This window comes from Nuphar pumila, chromosome 1, assembly GCF_984573655.1.
Source record: "Nuphar pumila chromosome 1, dmNupPumi1.hap1.1, whole genome shotgun sequence".
In the NCBI taxonomy this organism is placed as follows: domain Eukaryota; kingdom Viridiplantae; phylum Streptophyta; class Magnoliopsida; order Nymphaeales; family Nymphaeaceae; genus Nuphar; species Nuphar pumila.
Genome location: NC_143249.1, coordinates 175,477,667 through 175,493,670, shown reverse-complemented (window position 1 = coordinate 175,493,670; position 16,004 = coordinate 175,477,667). Strand labels below are relative to the sequence as shown.

Below are 16,004 nucleotides of genomic sequence, written 5' to 3'. Positions count from 1 at the left end.
TCGACATCAATCTATCAAATTAAAAATCAATTCAGAATAACATGCAACCTTTAAAAACCTAATAAGTTTTGTACGCACATGTGGCTTGACATATTCTTAAAAAATACTTGTCATTTGATATCATATAAATTTCCAAATTACAAAACCTATTTGCTAGAAATAATAATTTTCACAACTCTTATAGTTTTTCTTGTTTATCAAAGCCCACAAGTATGATCTAAATATACTTTTTAGTAGAAAAAAATTATTGGATCATGTGATTGTGATGCACACATGCTTTTAAATGTAAAAATAAAAAACCCACAATGTGCCAAAACTTTATGACTTTAAAATCATAGTTTTACATCCAAAAGACATGATTCCTATCTGTTGGGTTGGGTACCGGGTTCGCCCATGATGGGCAAGATCTGGACCCGGCCCATCATTTGAGGAGGGGGCGGTTTGGAAACCGCCCACCTCCCCATCTTCTCATATCTCTCATTTGCGTGAAAAAGATGGGAACAGGGTGGAAAAGGCACTGTGTATGTGCTTAAGAGAAAACCAGCAGAGCAGAGAAAAGAGAGGTGTGCACAGTGAAAAGAAAGAAGAAGAAGACGGTGACGATTGAACATCGTGGGACACTTGTACTTGTGGATTTGTCATTCTCTCAAAGTAAGGGCACACATCCGTTGAGCAAAACGAGCATCAACGATCCGGTTTTCCGCTTGCGCTTCAACGAAAAGGTATGTTTCAAAATCCTTCGCTATCAAATAATATATGCTAGATGCAGCTACAAGGCCTAATTGAGAAGATGCAACCTACGAGTCATCCTCACCTTCCTTTGGCTTATCGCCTGCAATTTGCTCAGGGCTCCAAACTCCATGGTGGCAACTAAACGCAAGGGTTGCACTTGTTGCGCGATATAACCCCATACTTTGAGACATGAACTAATGACAACCATGCACCACTTGTGTCCATACTCCCAAAGGCATGCTTCTTTTTTCATAGGAAAAGCAACATGCCAAGCCCTGATAAGATTATTCACTTTTGTGCGAGCCCTCATCAATTCCTTTGAGTTTCACTCTTGCTAACATATTCCCTAGTAACCAGGTTGAAGCAACAAAGGGTCGATGGTCTACAATGCCTGAAAATTTTGATGTCAAGGAGTCATATTTTTAGCCCCAAAGGGGTTTGGCCTATTGCGACGGCGACTAAGCCGCTAGGCAGGCGGTGTGCAAGCCTAAGGGTGTCAACTCCCTAGGGGTAAGGGGTAAGCTCACAGAGTTTTATGCTGCCAAGACATTGATCGTAAGCACAACAGACAGATCCAGCACGACTAGGTTTCTGATCTTGGGGGCGGTTTCTCTGTGTAAATATATATGAAAAAAAGATCATCAGTCCTAAGGCTTGCATCCAAACCACCCAAACCAAAATGTATTTCTTTCTAAATGGACTATGTTGAATGGTGTGAGGTTAAATTGTCCAAATAAAGCTCACATCTATGAGATCCAACAAGAGAGTACCATACTCTTAAGAATGTAGCCAATATTTTTCATTGATTAAATATGTTGCTAATATAATATGTAAAATACATTTTATTGAAAATCTACTCTATATAAAGAGACCATCACTCCCAAGGCTAGCAAATACTAAGGATAATACCCTTTGTAATTGGGTGGTTGCAAATATTATGGTTTTTCAGCCTTTTGGTTCTTAAAACAACAAAAACTATTAAATATAACATGTCATCTCATTTCATGTCGGTTTGACACGAGACACTAAACTGGCGTGTCCATGTGACAGCGTTTCAGCAATTTATGAAAATCGAGGGTTGTTTTATTTGCCCATGCCATTTTTAAAAGCGTTTGAAAAGCACTCAGAGAGAGAGAGAGAGAGAGAGAGAGAGAGAGAGCGCTCTTGCAGCTATGGCGTTCGAGGGCTTTGGAAGGAGCTCAGGCCCATCCGAACCTCCCAAGTCCCCCACCGTCTTCGGGACCGTCCCTCAACCATCGAAGCCGTCGACCACCTTTAGCTCCGCACCTGCCCATCAATCCCAACGGTGAGTTTCTCTCTCTATCTCTCTTCCCCCCTCTTCTTGCTTCAAGGCCACCATTTACTTTTTTCTGCGTTTTTCGTCATATTCCAATGTGTTTTTTTTTTTTTGGATTTTGGCTTTATTTTTCTTTGGATGACGGCAAGCGACGTGCTTATGAAATTTGCACTTGGTTTCTGCAAGTAATTTCATGCAACCAATTCCAATTTTTTGTGGGTTTGCAGTATGTTGATTGGTCGTTCCGAATCTTGTGAAATTTTAGGAAATTGGTATGTTAGGGTTCATTGAAATAGATTGTATTCCCGATTGTCAGTTAGAGGAGATAATATTTGGATTCATTTCTGAAGCCTAATTGAGGAATGAGAATGTGATCAATGGTTATGAAATAGGTACTAGGAATGTGAATTCTTGGCCGTTTAGAAATCATAATTGGTTCAATTGGTTGCCAGAAAAGCCTTTCGTTTTGAGAGACTGGAATTCTTGATTCATGAAACACAAGGGTTTAACTTTGTTTCTTTAGTTGCTAAAAAACCACGATCTCTGGAATTGTTTCACCACTTTAAAGAATGGTCATGCATAGGATGATTATAGGGTTTAAATGGTACTATTTGCATCATTAGTACCATTTCCTTTTTTCTTTTTTTTTTTTGGTGTGAGAATGAACAGAATATTCAAGTTAAGTAACATATACCGTGTGTAATCTCCGATGGAATTGTGGTTCAAGGTTGACAAATTCTGGAGGCTATGGTGCTGGCTCACGAAGCAGTTAATAGCATGAGTTAGTCTAAAGATTCAGTTTTTGTTGTTGAAGGACCTTGAATAAGCTAGTGATCTGATTGAGTTTTGTTTCTCTATGTCCTATCTTTTGTAATGCCCCAAAATTTTAACCCAAAAAGTCATGAGATCTTTTTTTAAATAGTTTGAAAATCATAGCGGAAATCATTTGCTAAAACGATCAGTTAAAAAGATTGGGCAGGTTAAATATCTATCAAACCTTACACTGAATTAAATTGAATTTATCAATCATATAAATAACTTACTTCAGTCCCATGAATTTAAAATAACATCAGAGTTAAATTTAATATCAATCAAAAAATCCTCGAGAAAGGAAAAAGATTGGCTCTCGACTCGCCACAACATCCTGCCATCGCTAAGCCTCCTCACTCAGTACCTGCATTTATATTTTGAGGGTAAGACTCATCAAGCCCCGGTATAAGGTACTAAACTAATACTAAACCAATATACATGAAACATACTCCAAATAAATTTGAACATCATTTCAGACAATTATTCATTTCAAATATACATGATGTCACAATTGCAAAACAAGACTAAATTTTAGAAGCCAATAATAATTTTATTTCTGAGCAGGTAAAAATGCATGCACTTACCAATGCAGAATAATGGATTTTTCATGCACACACATAACAAATCTATCTCAAGAATTCGTGCTTCTATTTGGGCACTTTGATGCATGATTCAATGCCATTATCACTTTCATGCCATGCATGATAATTGTATACATTTATTCATTTACCCATTCATTCATCGACATTGAATCCGATTCACCTCATGCATCTATACATTGTTACATGCCACACACGTCAATGCACATGCACTTGCAATTCAGTAAAAGTGTTCATTCAGTGACATGAAATAACAATTCATCCGATGTCATGCTTATTAACAATTTAAAACATGTATTTACACCACACTACAAGTTACAATTACATGTTAACTTATCATTCAAATCAATGCATTAATATCGGGAGTTCATACTTCATATAACTTAACCAGCCCGTGTTCGGTTTGGGCCTGGTTGGGCGAACAGGTAAGGTTTAATTTCTTATAAGCCACTAGTTGAATCACAAAAACATGGCTTGCTTAAACTTGTAACTGGACGACTTATTTTACTTGCACACAGAAGGTCATCGGCAGTGCCCACCGCTTGATTATCCTTTATTCAGTACAAAAACTCAAACGAAGTTGCCAAATATTTATAAACCATTTTTTTTTAAACAAGGAGAAACAAATAAACCTGTTCAGACCCAGTCCCAACGAGGATTTGACTGTTTATTAGTGGATTGGACCCATGCCTAGTCCATTTTCGTATCCGTCTCGAAATCTGCTCAATCGATTCTTTATTCGTTACGTATAGAAAATACTTATTATATATTTTTTTTTCGCTGAGATGTTTGTTATAATGCTGGACAGACCCAAATGAACACATATTGGAATCATGGTTCAATTCTGACTTGAACTCACACGATCGCATATTCGTTGAGGTGTATATGCACCAAATTGCTAAAATCCATAGGATAAATACAAACCCCACTTTGTGATAGGTCTATAAGGAACAATAAAATTTTGTGTCTTAATTCCATATTACATTGCTGGGCAAGGCTTATACCCGAACCAAAACAAATCCAAGTCAGTCATATAATGATCTAATTCTTAGTGAGTTGCCATTGGTTGGACCGAAGCAGATTAAACTGAATCTATGCACATCTGAATTGGTCACGATGGATGTAATGTGGTTTGGAAATGTGAATCCGCACAACACTAGGTATGTGTTAATTGAGCATAAATTGCACCAAGCCAAGCATGCATGAAACTTTATTGGATCTAATGCAAACCTGTATAATAACTATAGCAATGTTGGTCAAACCTTACACCTAAATGCAATGTGATGCTACTAGTAAACAACAACTATAAGAAGGAATAAATTATTGAGTCATCTGTAACATGGGACGTGATATAACAACTTCACATTAACATGTAAATTTCTTTTTTTTTTTTCTCACGTTACTTGAACGTGACTGATCCATGAAGGGATTAATTCACATTGTCGACCTCGCAACCCAATCAACGACATGGTTGTACCTAAGCACCGATTCCCACAGTACTCATGTTACTACATTTATTATTTATTTATTTATTTTTCTCAAAACAAGTTAGGCCCAGCCTGTCTTAGGGCTGGTCTGACCTATTCCCACAAGGTTTAAGGACTGACCCAGAAGTGGGTCAGATCCGTGAATTACTCATGCCTCCTGCTCGAGGAAATTGAAGCCATATGCATAACAATTTTTTTTTCAAAACAGATTTAATAAAACTGATCAGACCCATTTACAATCCAAATTAGGTCTGATCCGAGCCACCTCGGGCCTTGCGCACATGTCTGGTCTGTCAATTGACCAGTTCATGTTGATGGTTTAACCACTCGGGCAGTGGTGCGACCATGCTCGATACTTACAATAATTAATGCCTATACAAGTTTTTTTTTTTGAAAAATCTGCTGAGGCCTAGGAAGACATGGATGGAGGTGATAGGAAAGGATATGAATGCTTTGAACCTCACCGAGGACATGGCATTGGATAGAAATGAATGGAGGAGAAGGATTCATGTGGAAGACCCAGAATGATTTTCTTTGTTGGTTCATATCGCCGACCCCAATTGTTTTGGGATGAAGGCGTTGTTGTTGTTTGCTGAGGCCGATCAGTCCCAGCACTATCCGGGACTGATCAAGGTATCTTGGAATCTGATCAGCACTGATCCTGTCTGTATCAAACCTGTCCACACACATACCCGGCAAAAGGGTCCTCATGCGCACCGATCCATTATATATATATATATATATATATTATCTAAACCACACATCATTGATCAGTTCCGGTACAACTAGGGATTAATCCGAGTTGGTTTATACACATATGCATGACTGATCCAGGTATGGATCAGTCCATGTGGAATTCCTATATCGGTTTTTGCAACCGATTTCGGTGCTTAGTGAGTCGAAATAGATATCAATCCCGTCATAAATTATGATCGCTATACGGTTTCAAATTGTACGCACCCAATGTATGCTCGTGCATATGGTTCTTAATCTACGGGTATCGGATTAGAATCCCTACCTTGTAAAGGCAAAAAATAAAACAAAATCTGAGACGTGCAGGCCGGCTGAATCCTTCGGCTGGTCCTCCTCCTTCGCAGCTATGCCTCCACTTCAAGGGAGGTCACTTCTTTGAAGAAGAGAGAGAGGAAGGTCTGGACCGAAAATAGGGAGAAGAAGAACAAGGGAGAAAGAGAGAGAATTGGAGAGAGAGTAGAGAGAGAGTTCTTCATGTAAATGCTAAAGGGGCCCAAGGTAAGGGACATCCCCTTAGGTGAGAAAAAGGAAAGGATGAGAATAAGACAAATGAGGAAAAAAAACAAACATAAAGGAAAGAAACTGAAGAAAGACCATTCCTTTTTAATTAAATCCTCTACATGATTTTCTCTCTATGAGAGGACTTACCTACTTAGGCTTCTTTGCAAGTTCTCTCTCTCTCCAAAACGTGTGGGAGAGAGAGATATTTCTTTCTTTCTTTTTTTGTTTTTTATTAAATGTTCCACTTCCCAAAATCTTATGGGTGGGGTTTGGGAAAGTCAATACTTCACTATTTAATTCCTTCTCAAGATGGGTCTCTCATAAGCATGTCCCCTTAAATTATACCATTCACTTAGGATCCCTACTTAGGTATTTAATTAGGATCCTAACTCAAATTAATTTCTCAAATGTGGCAAGTAGGTGGGGCATCCCACCTTATGGACTAACTTCTTAAATAAACAATTATTTACACTAATTAGCCTACCTCATAATTTTGGAAGCTAATTAAATATTTTGATTTTTAATTAGGGTGGAATCCTAGGTGATTTAGAAACTTAGGAAATAGGAAAATTTGTAAATACAATTTTGTTTTATTCAATTAAATTTAAACCCTATATCCAATCCAAAAGTCAGATCCCAATGCTAGATCCCAATTAAATTCCAGAGTCCATTTAAAAATATTTGAAATCCATTGCTAGAATATCAGAGTTCTACTATTAAAATATCCGTGATCCATTATCAGACTGTTTTTGAATTTAGAAATGTCAATTGGATTAGATATCATCCGACATCCAATCCGGATCCTACCTGCCAAAAATAAAGGATTTTTAATTTTTTTTTTTCAATTTAAATCCCTAATCTAGCTTTCCTGTTTGATCTCGGATCCGGTTTGGATCCGATTCTATCTGAATCAAACACATATCCGTATCCAATTCCCAAGTGGATTTCGGTCCTGTCCAAGATCCAAATCCAAATCCAAATCCAAATACCTAATCCATTTAAATTTAATTAGATCAAAATCCACATTCTTATTAAATTAATTCTAAATTCTACTCGAATTTCAAATTTCTCATGAAATTCAATTTTGCGTTAAATTCATTAAAACTTTTAAATTCATTTGAATTTATATTTCAGATTCCCATTTGCTTCTAATTCCATTTAATCAAAATTAAATCTGGAATTAAAACCAAAAATTCGCCTTTGTTGTTTTAAATAAACATAAAATATTTACGGGTATTACATCTTTACTGTTGTGTCTCAGTGGATACGAAGAAATTAGAATTAGTTCTTTATGAACTCATGCCTTTCTCTGGCATTTTGGTAGTGTATCTAGAGCATCTACCACTAACCCCATGTCAAACAATTAGTTCTTTATGAGCTCATGCCTTTCTCTGGCAATTTGGTAGTGTATCTGGAGCATCTACCATTATCCACATGTCAATCATAGGAATTCTTGTCCAGATGGTTTCTGTAGGGAAGCTCAGTGGAGAAACAAAACCTGCAGAGGTTTGTGGGTGTGGGATCTATCATTTCGTAACTAAAGATGTTGCTTTCCCACTGTGTGAAAGTTGTAGTTCTCTCTTTATCTCTCTCTGTCTGTCTGAGATTTTTTGTTCTTTGAAAATTGGAAAGTATAAAGAAATACATGATCATAACAGAAAAAGAATGAAGCAAAGATAACCATTTAGCAAGATGTTGAGTCAAAAGACATGAAAAGAAATTGACAGTATGTGATAACAAAATCAAAGAACATCAATCTTACGCAATTATGAGCTGATCAAATAAATGTCTTCATCAGGCATGGTGAAGTTAAGCAGAAAAATTCATGTTAGGGTAGACAAACTATAAGATGAGATTCATGTTGAAGTATCTATGTTGCACTGTAGCCAAGTAATTAGCAACATAATATATGATAATGCTATCATATTACTTTATCAATTCTATTAGGGGCTTCCCATCTATTCTCATTGTCCATTTGTTTTTACAACATTGAAGAAAATCCAAAAGCTATGTCTCACATCTCTGTCCATCCAAAGGATGGAGATCCTTTCCAATCAAGAATTGGGACTCACAGTCAATGGGCAATTTTGTCTTTATATTCTCTGATCCCTTTCTTATCTATGGTTGGATACTCTGGTGCCCAAGGCAGAACAACACTAATCCATTACCTATGTCACACAGACTCTTCTAACTGGACACCTTAACACTTGGACACAATTTCTTTTGTGTTAGGTGAAGTCAACCACACTGAGTTCCATTTCTATCCAAAAGTAGATTCAGTTAACCCTAATCAAGTCCATTTTTATCTATATTATATATATAAATACATAAATGCACACAAATACACGTAGTGTTAACTTAAAACTGTTAAAAATTATATATATATATCCTCCCCGCACCCCCACACCCAAGTTTTTTTAAAGTACTGCATCGCCGCATCTGCACCCGCACCCGCACCCGCATCTGCATCCGTCGCACCTATGTGACATAGTCCATCACGAACATGTGAAAAAGGAGCCCTTGTTCTTCTGTACAGGCCTGTCATCGAGAGAGAGAGAGAGAGAGAGAGAGAGAGAGAGAGAGAGAGAGAGAGAGAGAGAGAGAGCGTCAGTCCATCGTGGCTGCACCTTTCATTCTATTAATGTGTTAAGTGTATAAAACTAGGGTATAAAAATACCCCTTAATAGCATGCTAATTTACATTATACACTAATTGGATCTAGACTCGATCCATTATATAAATGGATCGGGTCAGACATATACATAATGACGACTTCTTTTCAGCCTCCATCAAGTTGTGCATGGTGCTGAACCATGAACAACTTGTTTTTCAGAAACCAAAATCTATCATTTGTCAACCCTTTAGTGAGTATGTCAGCAACTTGTTCTTCAGTTGGCACATACATGGGCTCAATCTCTTTGTCTTCAACCTTTTTTCTAATAAAATGTTGATCTATTTCAATGTGCTTTGCTCGACTATGGTGGATGGGATTGAAGGACATGTTGATGGCACTTTGATTGTCACACAACAACAGTGACTAAGCAATCGGTTCTCCCATTTCTGTCAGGAGATGTCTTATCCATGTAGCCTCGGCCGTGGCAGTGGCCATCGATCTGTATTCAGCCTCAGTGCTTGATCTAGCAACCACTTTTGTTTTCTACTGCTCCAGGATATCAAGTTTAGCCCAATGAAGCTGCAATAACTGGATACTAATCGTTGTTCGTCTGGATCACCCGCCCAATCAGCATCAGCATAAGTAACGATCTCATGGCCCTCATGGCCCCCGCCTGGATCTAAGTCTCTTTTCTTGTATACCAGCCCATCACCAACTGTACCCTTCAGGTAACGAAGTATACGTTTGACTGCCTTCATATGTGACATACGAGGTTCATGCATAAACTGGGATACTTGATTAACCGAATATACTATGTCAGGTCTAGTAAAAGTCAGGTATTGCAACATGCCAACTAAGCTGCGATACTTAGTGGGATCTCCATATATATCCCCTTCCTTTGAACTTAGTTTCTGATGAATGACACTTGGAGTTGTTAACGACTTACAATCTGTCATGCCTGCTCTGCTGAGAATGTCCAACGTGTATTTGTGTTGAGTAAGGATGAGTGTATCATTTCTTTTATCAACTTCTACCCCAAGAAAATATCGCAGCTCTCCCAAATCTTTCATCTTAAATCTCTGATTTAATAACTTCTTCACCTGCTCAATGTGACTTTTACAGTTCCCTGTGATGATGATGTCATCTACATATATTAATAGAAGAGTAGTGTCTCCTTGTTCATTGTGAATAAATAATGAGTGATCCAGAAGGGACAAAGAGAAGCCATGCCGTTGTATTTCTAGAGAAAAGCTGTCGAACCAGGAACGAGAAGCTTGTTTCAAACCATAAAGTGCTCTCTTTAACTTGCATACATATTTTTTGGCGTCTCGTTCTGCATATCCAGTGGGTTGTTCCATGTAGACCTCCTCTTTTAAATCCCCGTGCAGAAATGCATTTTTTACATCAAGCTGGCTCAATGTCCATCCATGTTTAATGGCTATACTAAACACAATGCGAATGGTCCCCATTTTAACTACAGGACTGAAAGTTTCATCAAAGTCTTGGCCTTCCTCTTGTGTGAATCCCTTGGCTACAAGTCTAGCCTTGTACCTTTCGATGCTCCCGTCTGGTTTATACTTTATCTTGTACACCCATTTTGACCCAACAACATTTCTGTTTAGTGGTCTAGGTACAATCTCCCATGTCCCACATTCATGTAAAGCCTCCATTTCTTCATTCATTGCTTCTACCCATCTTCTGGAGCTCGCAACTTGATAGAACATGAGGGGCTCATCCTCTTTACTTATGGATGTCAAGAACAACTGAAAATCCAGTGAATTTTTTTTATAACTTACCCACCTGTCAAGCGGATGTCGAATCCGTGAGGATCTTCTGATATCCATCGTCTGTGAAGCGGATGATCCAGATGGATCCGTACTCGTACAAGAAATGAATGAGGGCTCTTTCTCTCGCCGAGTGTACACAATACCCTTATACCTTGTTGGCTCCAAGTCATGTGTAACAGTCTCCTCCGTTTGAGTTTCATTGGCTGATTCCTCATGTGTCTCCTTCTGACTGCAATTTTCTGGACAGTCTACTTTACCATTGGAAAAGAGTTCTGAATTTAACCATGGGTAGTATACCTCAATGCTGGGGCTTGAGTTATCAGCATGAAGGGTTGAATTAGCATCCTGATCATCAAAGTTCATTTCATCGAAAATTACATTCCTTAATATTTTGACACGCTTACTTAGGGGATCATAGCACATGTATCCTTTGTAGTCTTCTGCATATCCTATAAACCTGCATTTTAAGGCTTTATCTTGGAACTTGTGCCTGAGTGAGTTGTCAATGTGAACATAGCAAACAGACCTAAACACACGTAATTCATGATAATCAGGTTGTATGCCAAAAAGAGAGAAATATGGTGACTTATTTTCTAAGATACTCATGGGCAATCGATTTATCACATGAACTGTGGAGTGAAAAGCCTCAGTCCATAATGATACAGGGAGATTGCTCCCGTGCATCATGCTCATTGCAGTCTCAACAATATGTCAATGCTTCCTCTCAGCAATCCCATTTTGTTGAGGTGTATGCGGGCAAGACACTCTTCTCTTTATCCCATTATGTTGAAGGAAACTAACAAAGTCACTCGAGGAGAATTCACCTCCTCCATCACACTGAAAATTGAGAATGTTGGTAGAGAAATGATTTTGAACAAAAGAATGAAATCTCTGAAACAATCCAAAGACTTCTGATTTGTGCTTCATAAAAAATATCCAAGTATAACGTGAGTAACTATCAATAAAAATAAGATAGTATTTACTGCCAGAAAGAGAAGTGGGGCAGGACCCAGACATCTGAACAAATGACCTCAAATGGCCTTGAAGCTCTTTTATTAATAGAAGTAAATGGTAAAACATGACTCTTACATAAATGACAACTAGAACACTTTATATCAACGACTTCTGAACTCAGACTGGACTTAGGAATGAGATTATTCGAGACAAGTTTTTCAATAAAATGGCGATCACAATGGCCAAGACGACTATGCCAAAGTCTTGGCTTATTACATTCAGAAATAGTAAATATAAAATCAGGATAAAAAAATTGACGTTGGTGAGGCTTCAAGGATGAATAGTTGGAATGAATGAATGAAGGATCTTCTTGAAAGATGTACATATTGCCCCATCGTTTTCCTTCAACGAATGTCTTCCTCGTGCGAAGATCCTTGACATAAACAGAAGAGGGAGTAAATTCAACTGAAGCATTAGCATCATCAACAAGTTTTGAGACATAAACAATGTTCTTTTGAATATTAGGTGCATGGATGGCACTTGGAAGTTTAAGAGAGGACTTTGACATATGTATAATGGCATTTCCAGTATGTGAGATTGCGTGATGAGATCCATTTCCTGTGACTATGCTATTCTTACCAACATAAGGAGTAAGAGTCAAGAGTTTACCTACATCACCCGTGACATGAGTAGCTGCTCCGGAGTCGACATACCAAATTCCTTTGTCATTTTGCTTCATATTCAATCCTGCCAAGGCTGCCAACCACAACTCTTTTACTTCTCCATCCTTCCTAGCCTCTGCTTGTGGAGCTTTCCCTTTGTTTTGAGGATTAAACCAACAATTTGCTTTAATATGCCTTTTCTTGTTGCATAGGAAACAGGTGGGAATGGGTCTTTGTCCTTGTATATTGGGTGTTGGAAGTATGCCACGACCTCCATAGGTATTTCTCCCTTGGCCTCCTTTTCCTCGAAAAGAACTTTCTCGTCCTCGACCATAACTCATTCCCATAGCCAACACATCTTGTGTTCCTGAATGCCCATGAGAATCTTCAGAAGATCCTTTCAGAGTCATCTCATACTGCAATAATTTCGCACGAAGATCTTCAAACTTTGGAAGTTCTGGTAAACATAGTAAGGTTGTCATCATAACATGATATTCTGGCCCCAATCCACTCAAGGTTTGTTTCACTTTATCTTTTTCACTGACAAGACACCCAACAACAGCCAGCTGGTCTGTGATGCTTTTCATTTTATTAGGTATTCCATAATAGACATGGAATCTTTCTTCAGCATTTGAAACTCTCGCTTAAGAAACATAATTCTTGCCTCAGAAATTTGTGAATATGTTTGAACTAATGTATCCCACAGTTCCTTGGCCGAACAATCATCAGGAAGAGCAATAAGGACCTCCTGTGAGAGAGTTGAAGTGATGTATGCCACTAGCGATTGATCCTTCTTCATCCAAGCAACATATTCTGGATTCTTGTGAAGAACAACAGATTGTTCTCCTTTATCGTCCGCTTTTTCCTGCGAAAAGAATTCTGGAGGCGGTGGAAGCGATCCATCCAGATGACCAGAGAGGTCCTGACTCTTTATAAATGGGATGATCTGTCTTTTCCAGGTTAAGAAATTGAAGTTATTCAGTTTTTCAGAGACTAGTTGACCGAGAAAACTTGAGGACAGACATGATTGCGCATGAGTAAAATCCATTTGAGGGAAAATCTGAACTGACACTTAGGTATGAAAAACAAAACAGAGGGTTCGGCTAACAGGACACTCGGTTGACAGATGACAGAGAGAGAAAACAAGTTCACGTGATTTCCAGGTGATGCAGAGGGCTCGGCTAACAGGACACTCGGCTGAGTAAAATCCAGTACCAAGTTCATGTGATTTCCAGGTGATGCAGAGGGCTCGGCTAACAGGCTGATGCACCAGGTGATACTCGGCAGTCAGAAAAAACAAAAATAATTTCAGAACCAGCGAAAACAACAGAGATTAACAGATGAATCACAGATTAACAGAAATTTCAGAAGTGCAAATTGTAGAAAATCAAAGGGAATCACAGTGATCTGAAATAAAAACAAATTTATGTCTCCACAGAGGTTGAGTTTTCTCACAGAAAGAAAGAGGATCACAAAAAATCAAATAGAATCACAGAGGTCGAGTTTTTTTCACAGGAAGAAAGAGGAACCTGCACTTTACGTTTCCAGATTCACGTGGAGGTTGAGTTTCTCACAGAAAAAGAGGGGAACCTGTCATCGTGAAACTGAGATCAACCTTTTTACACCCAGACTTGGTTAGATCCACGCACTTGCACTTTATGTTTCCACAGTGGTCGAGTTTCTCACAGAAAGAGAGGGGAACCTGTTGACTTTCACGTTGATAGACTGAAAAACGAGGCAGCCCTTCACTCCCAGACGTCACACTGCTCTGATACCATGTGAAAAAGGAGCCCTTGTTCTTCTGTACAGGCCTGTCATCGAGAGAGAGAGAGAGAGAGAGAGAGAGAGAGAGAGAGAGAGAGATTTCAGAGAAAGGGCGTCAGTCCATCGTGGATGCACCTTTCATTCTATTAATGTGTTAAGTGTATAAAACTAGGGTACAAAAATACCCCTTGATAGCATGCTAATTTACATTATACACTAATTGGATCTGGACCCGATCCATTATAAATGGATCGGGTCAGACATATACATAATGACGACTTCTTTTCAGAACATTGGCAGTTAAACTCTACTATGGTGAAGATACTTTATGATGCAGTGTTCTAAGACCCAATGAAGACTTGACTCAGTGACTTCTACAGGTCTGGATATCTTTTAAGTAACATATGTGTATATAATATACACAATTATATATGCTTACACTTGTATATGCATATATATTATCTAAATGTCTACATTATGCATATAGTGTATGTATTTATGTTTCTAACGAGTCATCTATATGGCAGGTGATGTCAACATTTTTTTTCTGCCAAAATAAAAGAAAAGGATCTGTTCTGAACCCTATATCTAGCCTTAGAAAAAATTGGATAAACAAGGTTGAGAAGTTTTGGGTTTGATTTCAATAAAGAAAAGGTTCTGGGTTCAATTTAAGAAAGAAGATTGAAAAAATAATAAAGATCTGAGAAGGATTGATAAAGAAAGAAGAAGATTTAGGATGAGAGATAAGAGGGAAGATATAAAGAAGTAGTTTCTAAGTGAATGATGAAGAAGAGATCGATGGGTACTTCTTTGATTGTGTTCCTACTATGCTACATTAATGCAAGATTTGATGGTATTCGTGTTGATGAAAGAGAATAAGCGAATAGGAGATAAGGAAATAGGCTAGATGTTTTAAAAAGAGACCCCAGTAAAACTTCTTGGCTGATTGTTCCATAAGAGTCTTTTATATTTATCATAATAGATCAAAGTACAATTTTGCCTCTTGGGTATATACCAATGTCTAAAATGTCGATGCACTATGATATTGTAACTTTAAAGAAAAATGCTACGATACACACATTTCAAGTGCGTATCGTACTTGGGTGTATGTTATGATACAACTTGTATCTTATGATGCACTTGTAAAGAACCAAAGAGCCTTCAATTACGAACCAAAATGTCCACCAATGTTCCACTTGAGTGGGTAACAACAAAAGTGTTATCTAAGGAGCACGCTCACAAATCCCACAAAGTGAACCACATAAGTGTTTTAAAGAACACACACACAAATCCCATAAAGGGAATACACAACAAGACGAACAATATAAAAATATATATTTTATTCAATAAAATGAATGTGCCCAAAAGCATAAATTAGAAAGGGAAGAACACCCCTATTTATCCAGAAAAAGGAAAGGAGAGAGCACTTGAAAAGAGAGAGAGCATTACAAGGTGGGAGAGAGGAGCAAGTCAAACTGATTTGACTTGCTCCAACGACTAGAATTTCTAGCCATTGGGGTCAAAGTCAAATTAGTTTGACTCCCCCAACTATATATTATATATATATTTATATATGATAAATATATATATATATATATATATATAATATTATAAAAAAATATATATATGGTATGTATATACAAGTACATATATATGCATATATATACATATATATAATACCATATACATAAATGTATATATATGTACACTTTAAAACTCCCCTTCAAACATACGGTTGGATAACCGAAAGTTTATTTAAAAGGAAGTGAAACCTAGGAGTAGAGGGAGGTTTGGTAAAAAAGTTTGCCAACTGGTAATCCGATGTGATATAAGACAAATCAATAGTTATTTGAAGATATTTCTCTGGAACATAATTGCAGTCCATCTCGATGTGCTTCGTGCGTTCGTGAAAAGTATTGTTGCTGTCAATGTAGATAGCACTCTTGTTATCACAACACATCTTTGAAGCTCCTAGAATATTGATTCTCATCAACCAACATTCTTCTTAGCCATATCACATCCATTCTGGTAGTAGCCATTGCCC

General features: G+C 37.8%; 1 protein-coding gene across 1 annotated transcript in view; it reads left to right on the top strand.

Moving 5' to 3' along the window:
* The first annotated feature begins 1,861 nt into the window (after positions 1–1,861).
* The window catches only part of LOC149851343 (SAC3 family protein B-like), a 61,391-nt gene continuing 47,248 nt past the window's right edge, over positions 1,862–16,004 (top strand). Inside the window, exon 1 of the mRNA XM_090014782.1 lies at positions 1,862–2,038. Within this exon, the coding sequence (XP_089870908.1) occupies positions 1,905–2,038 (134 nt within the window). The 5' untranslated portion in view covers positions 1,862–1,904. The remainder of the gene's footprint in view (positions 2,039–16,004) is intronic.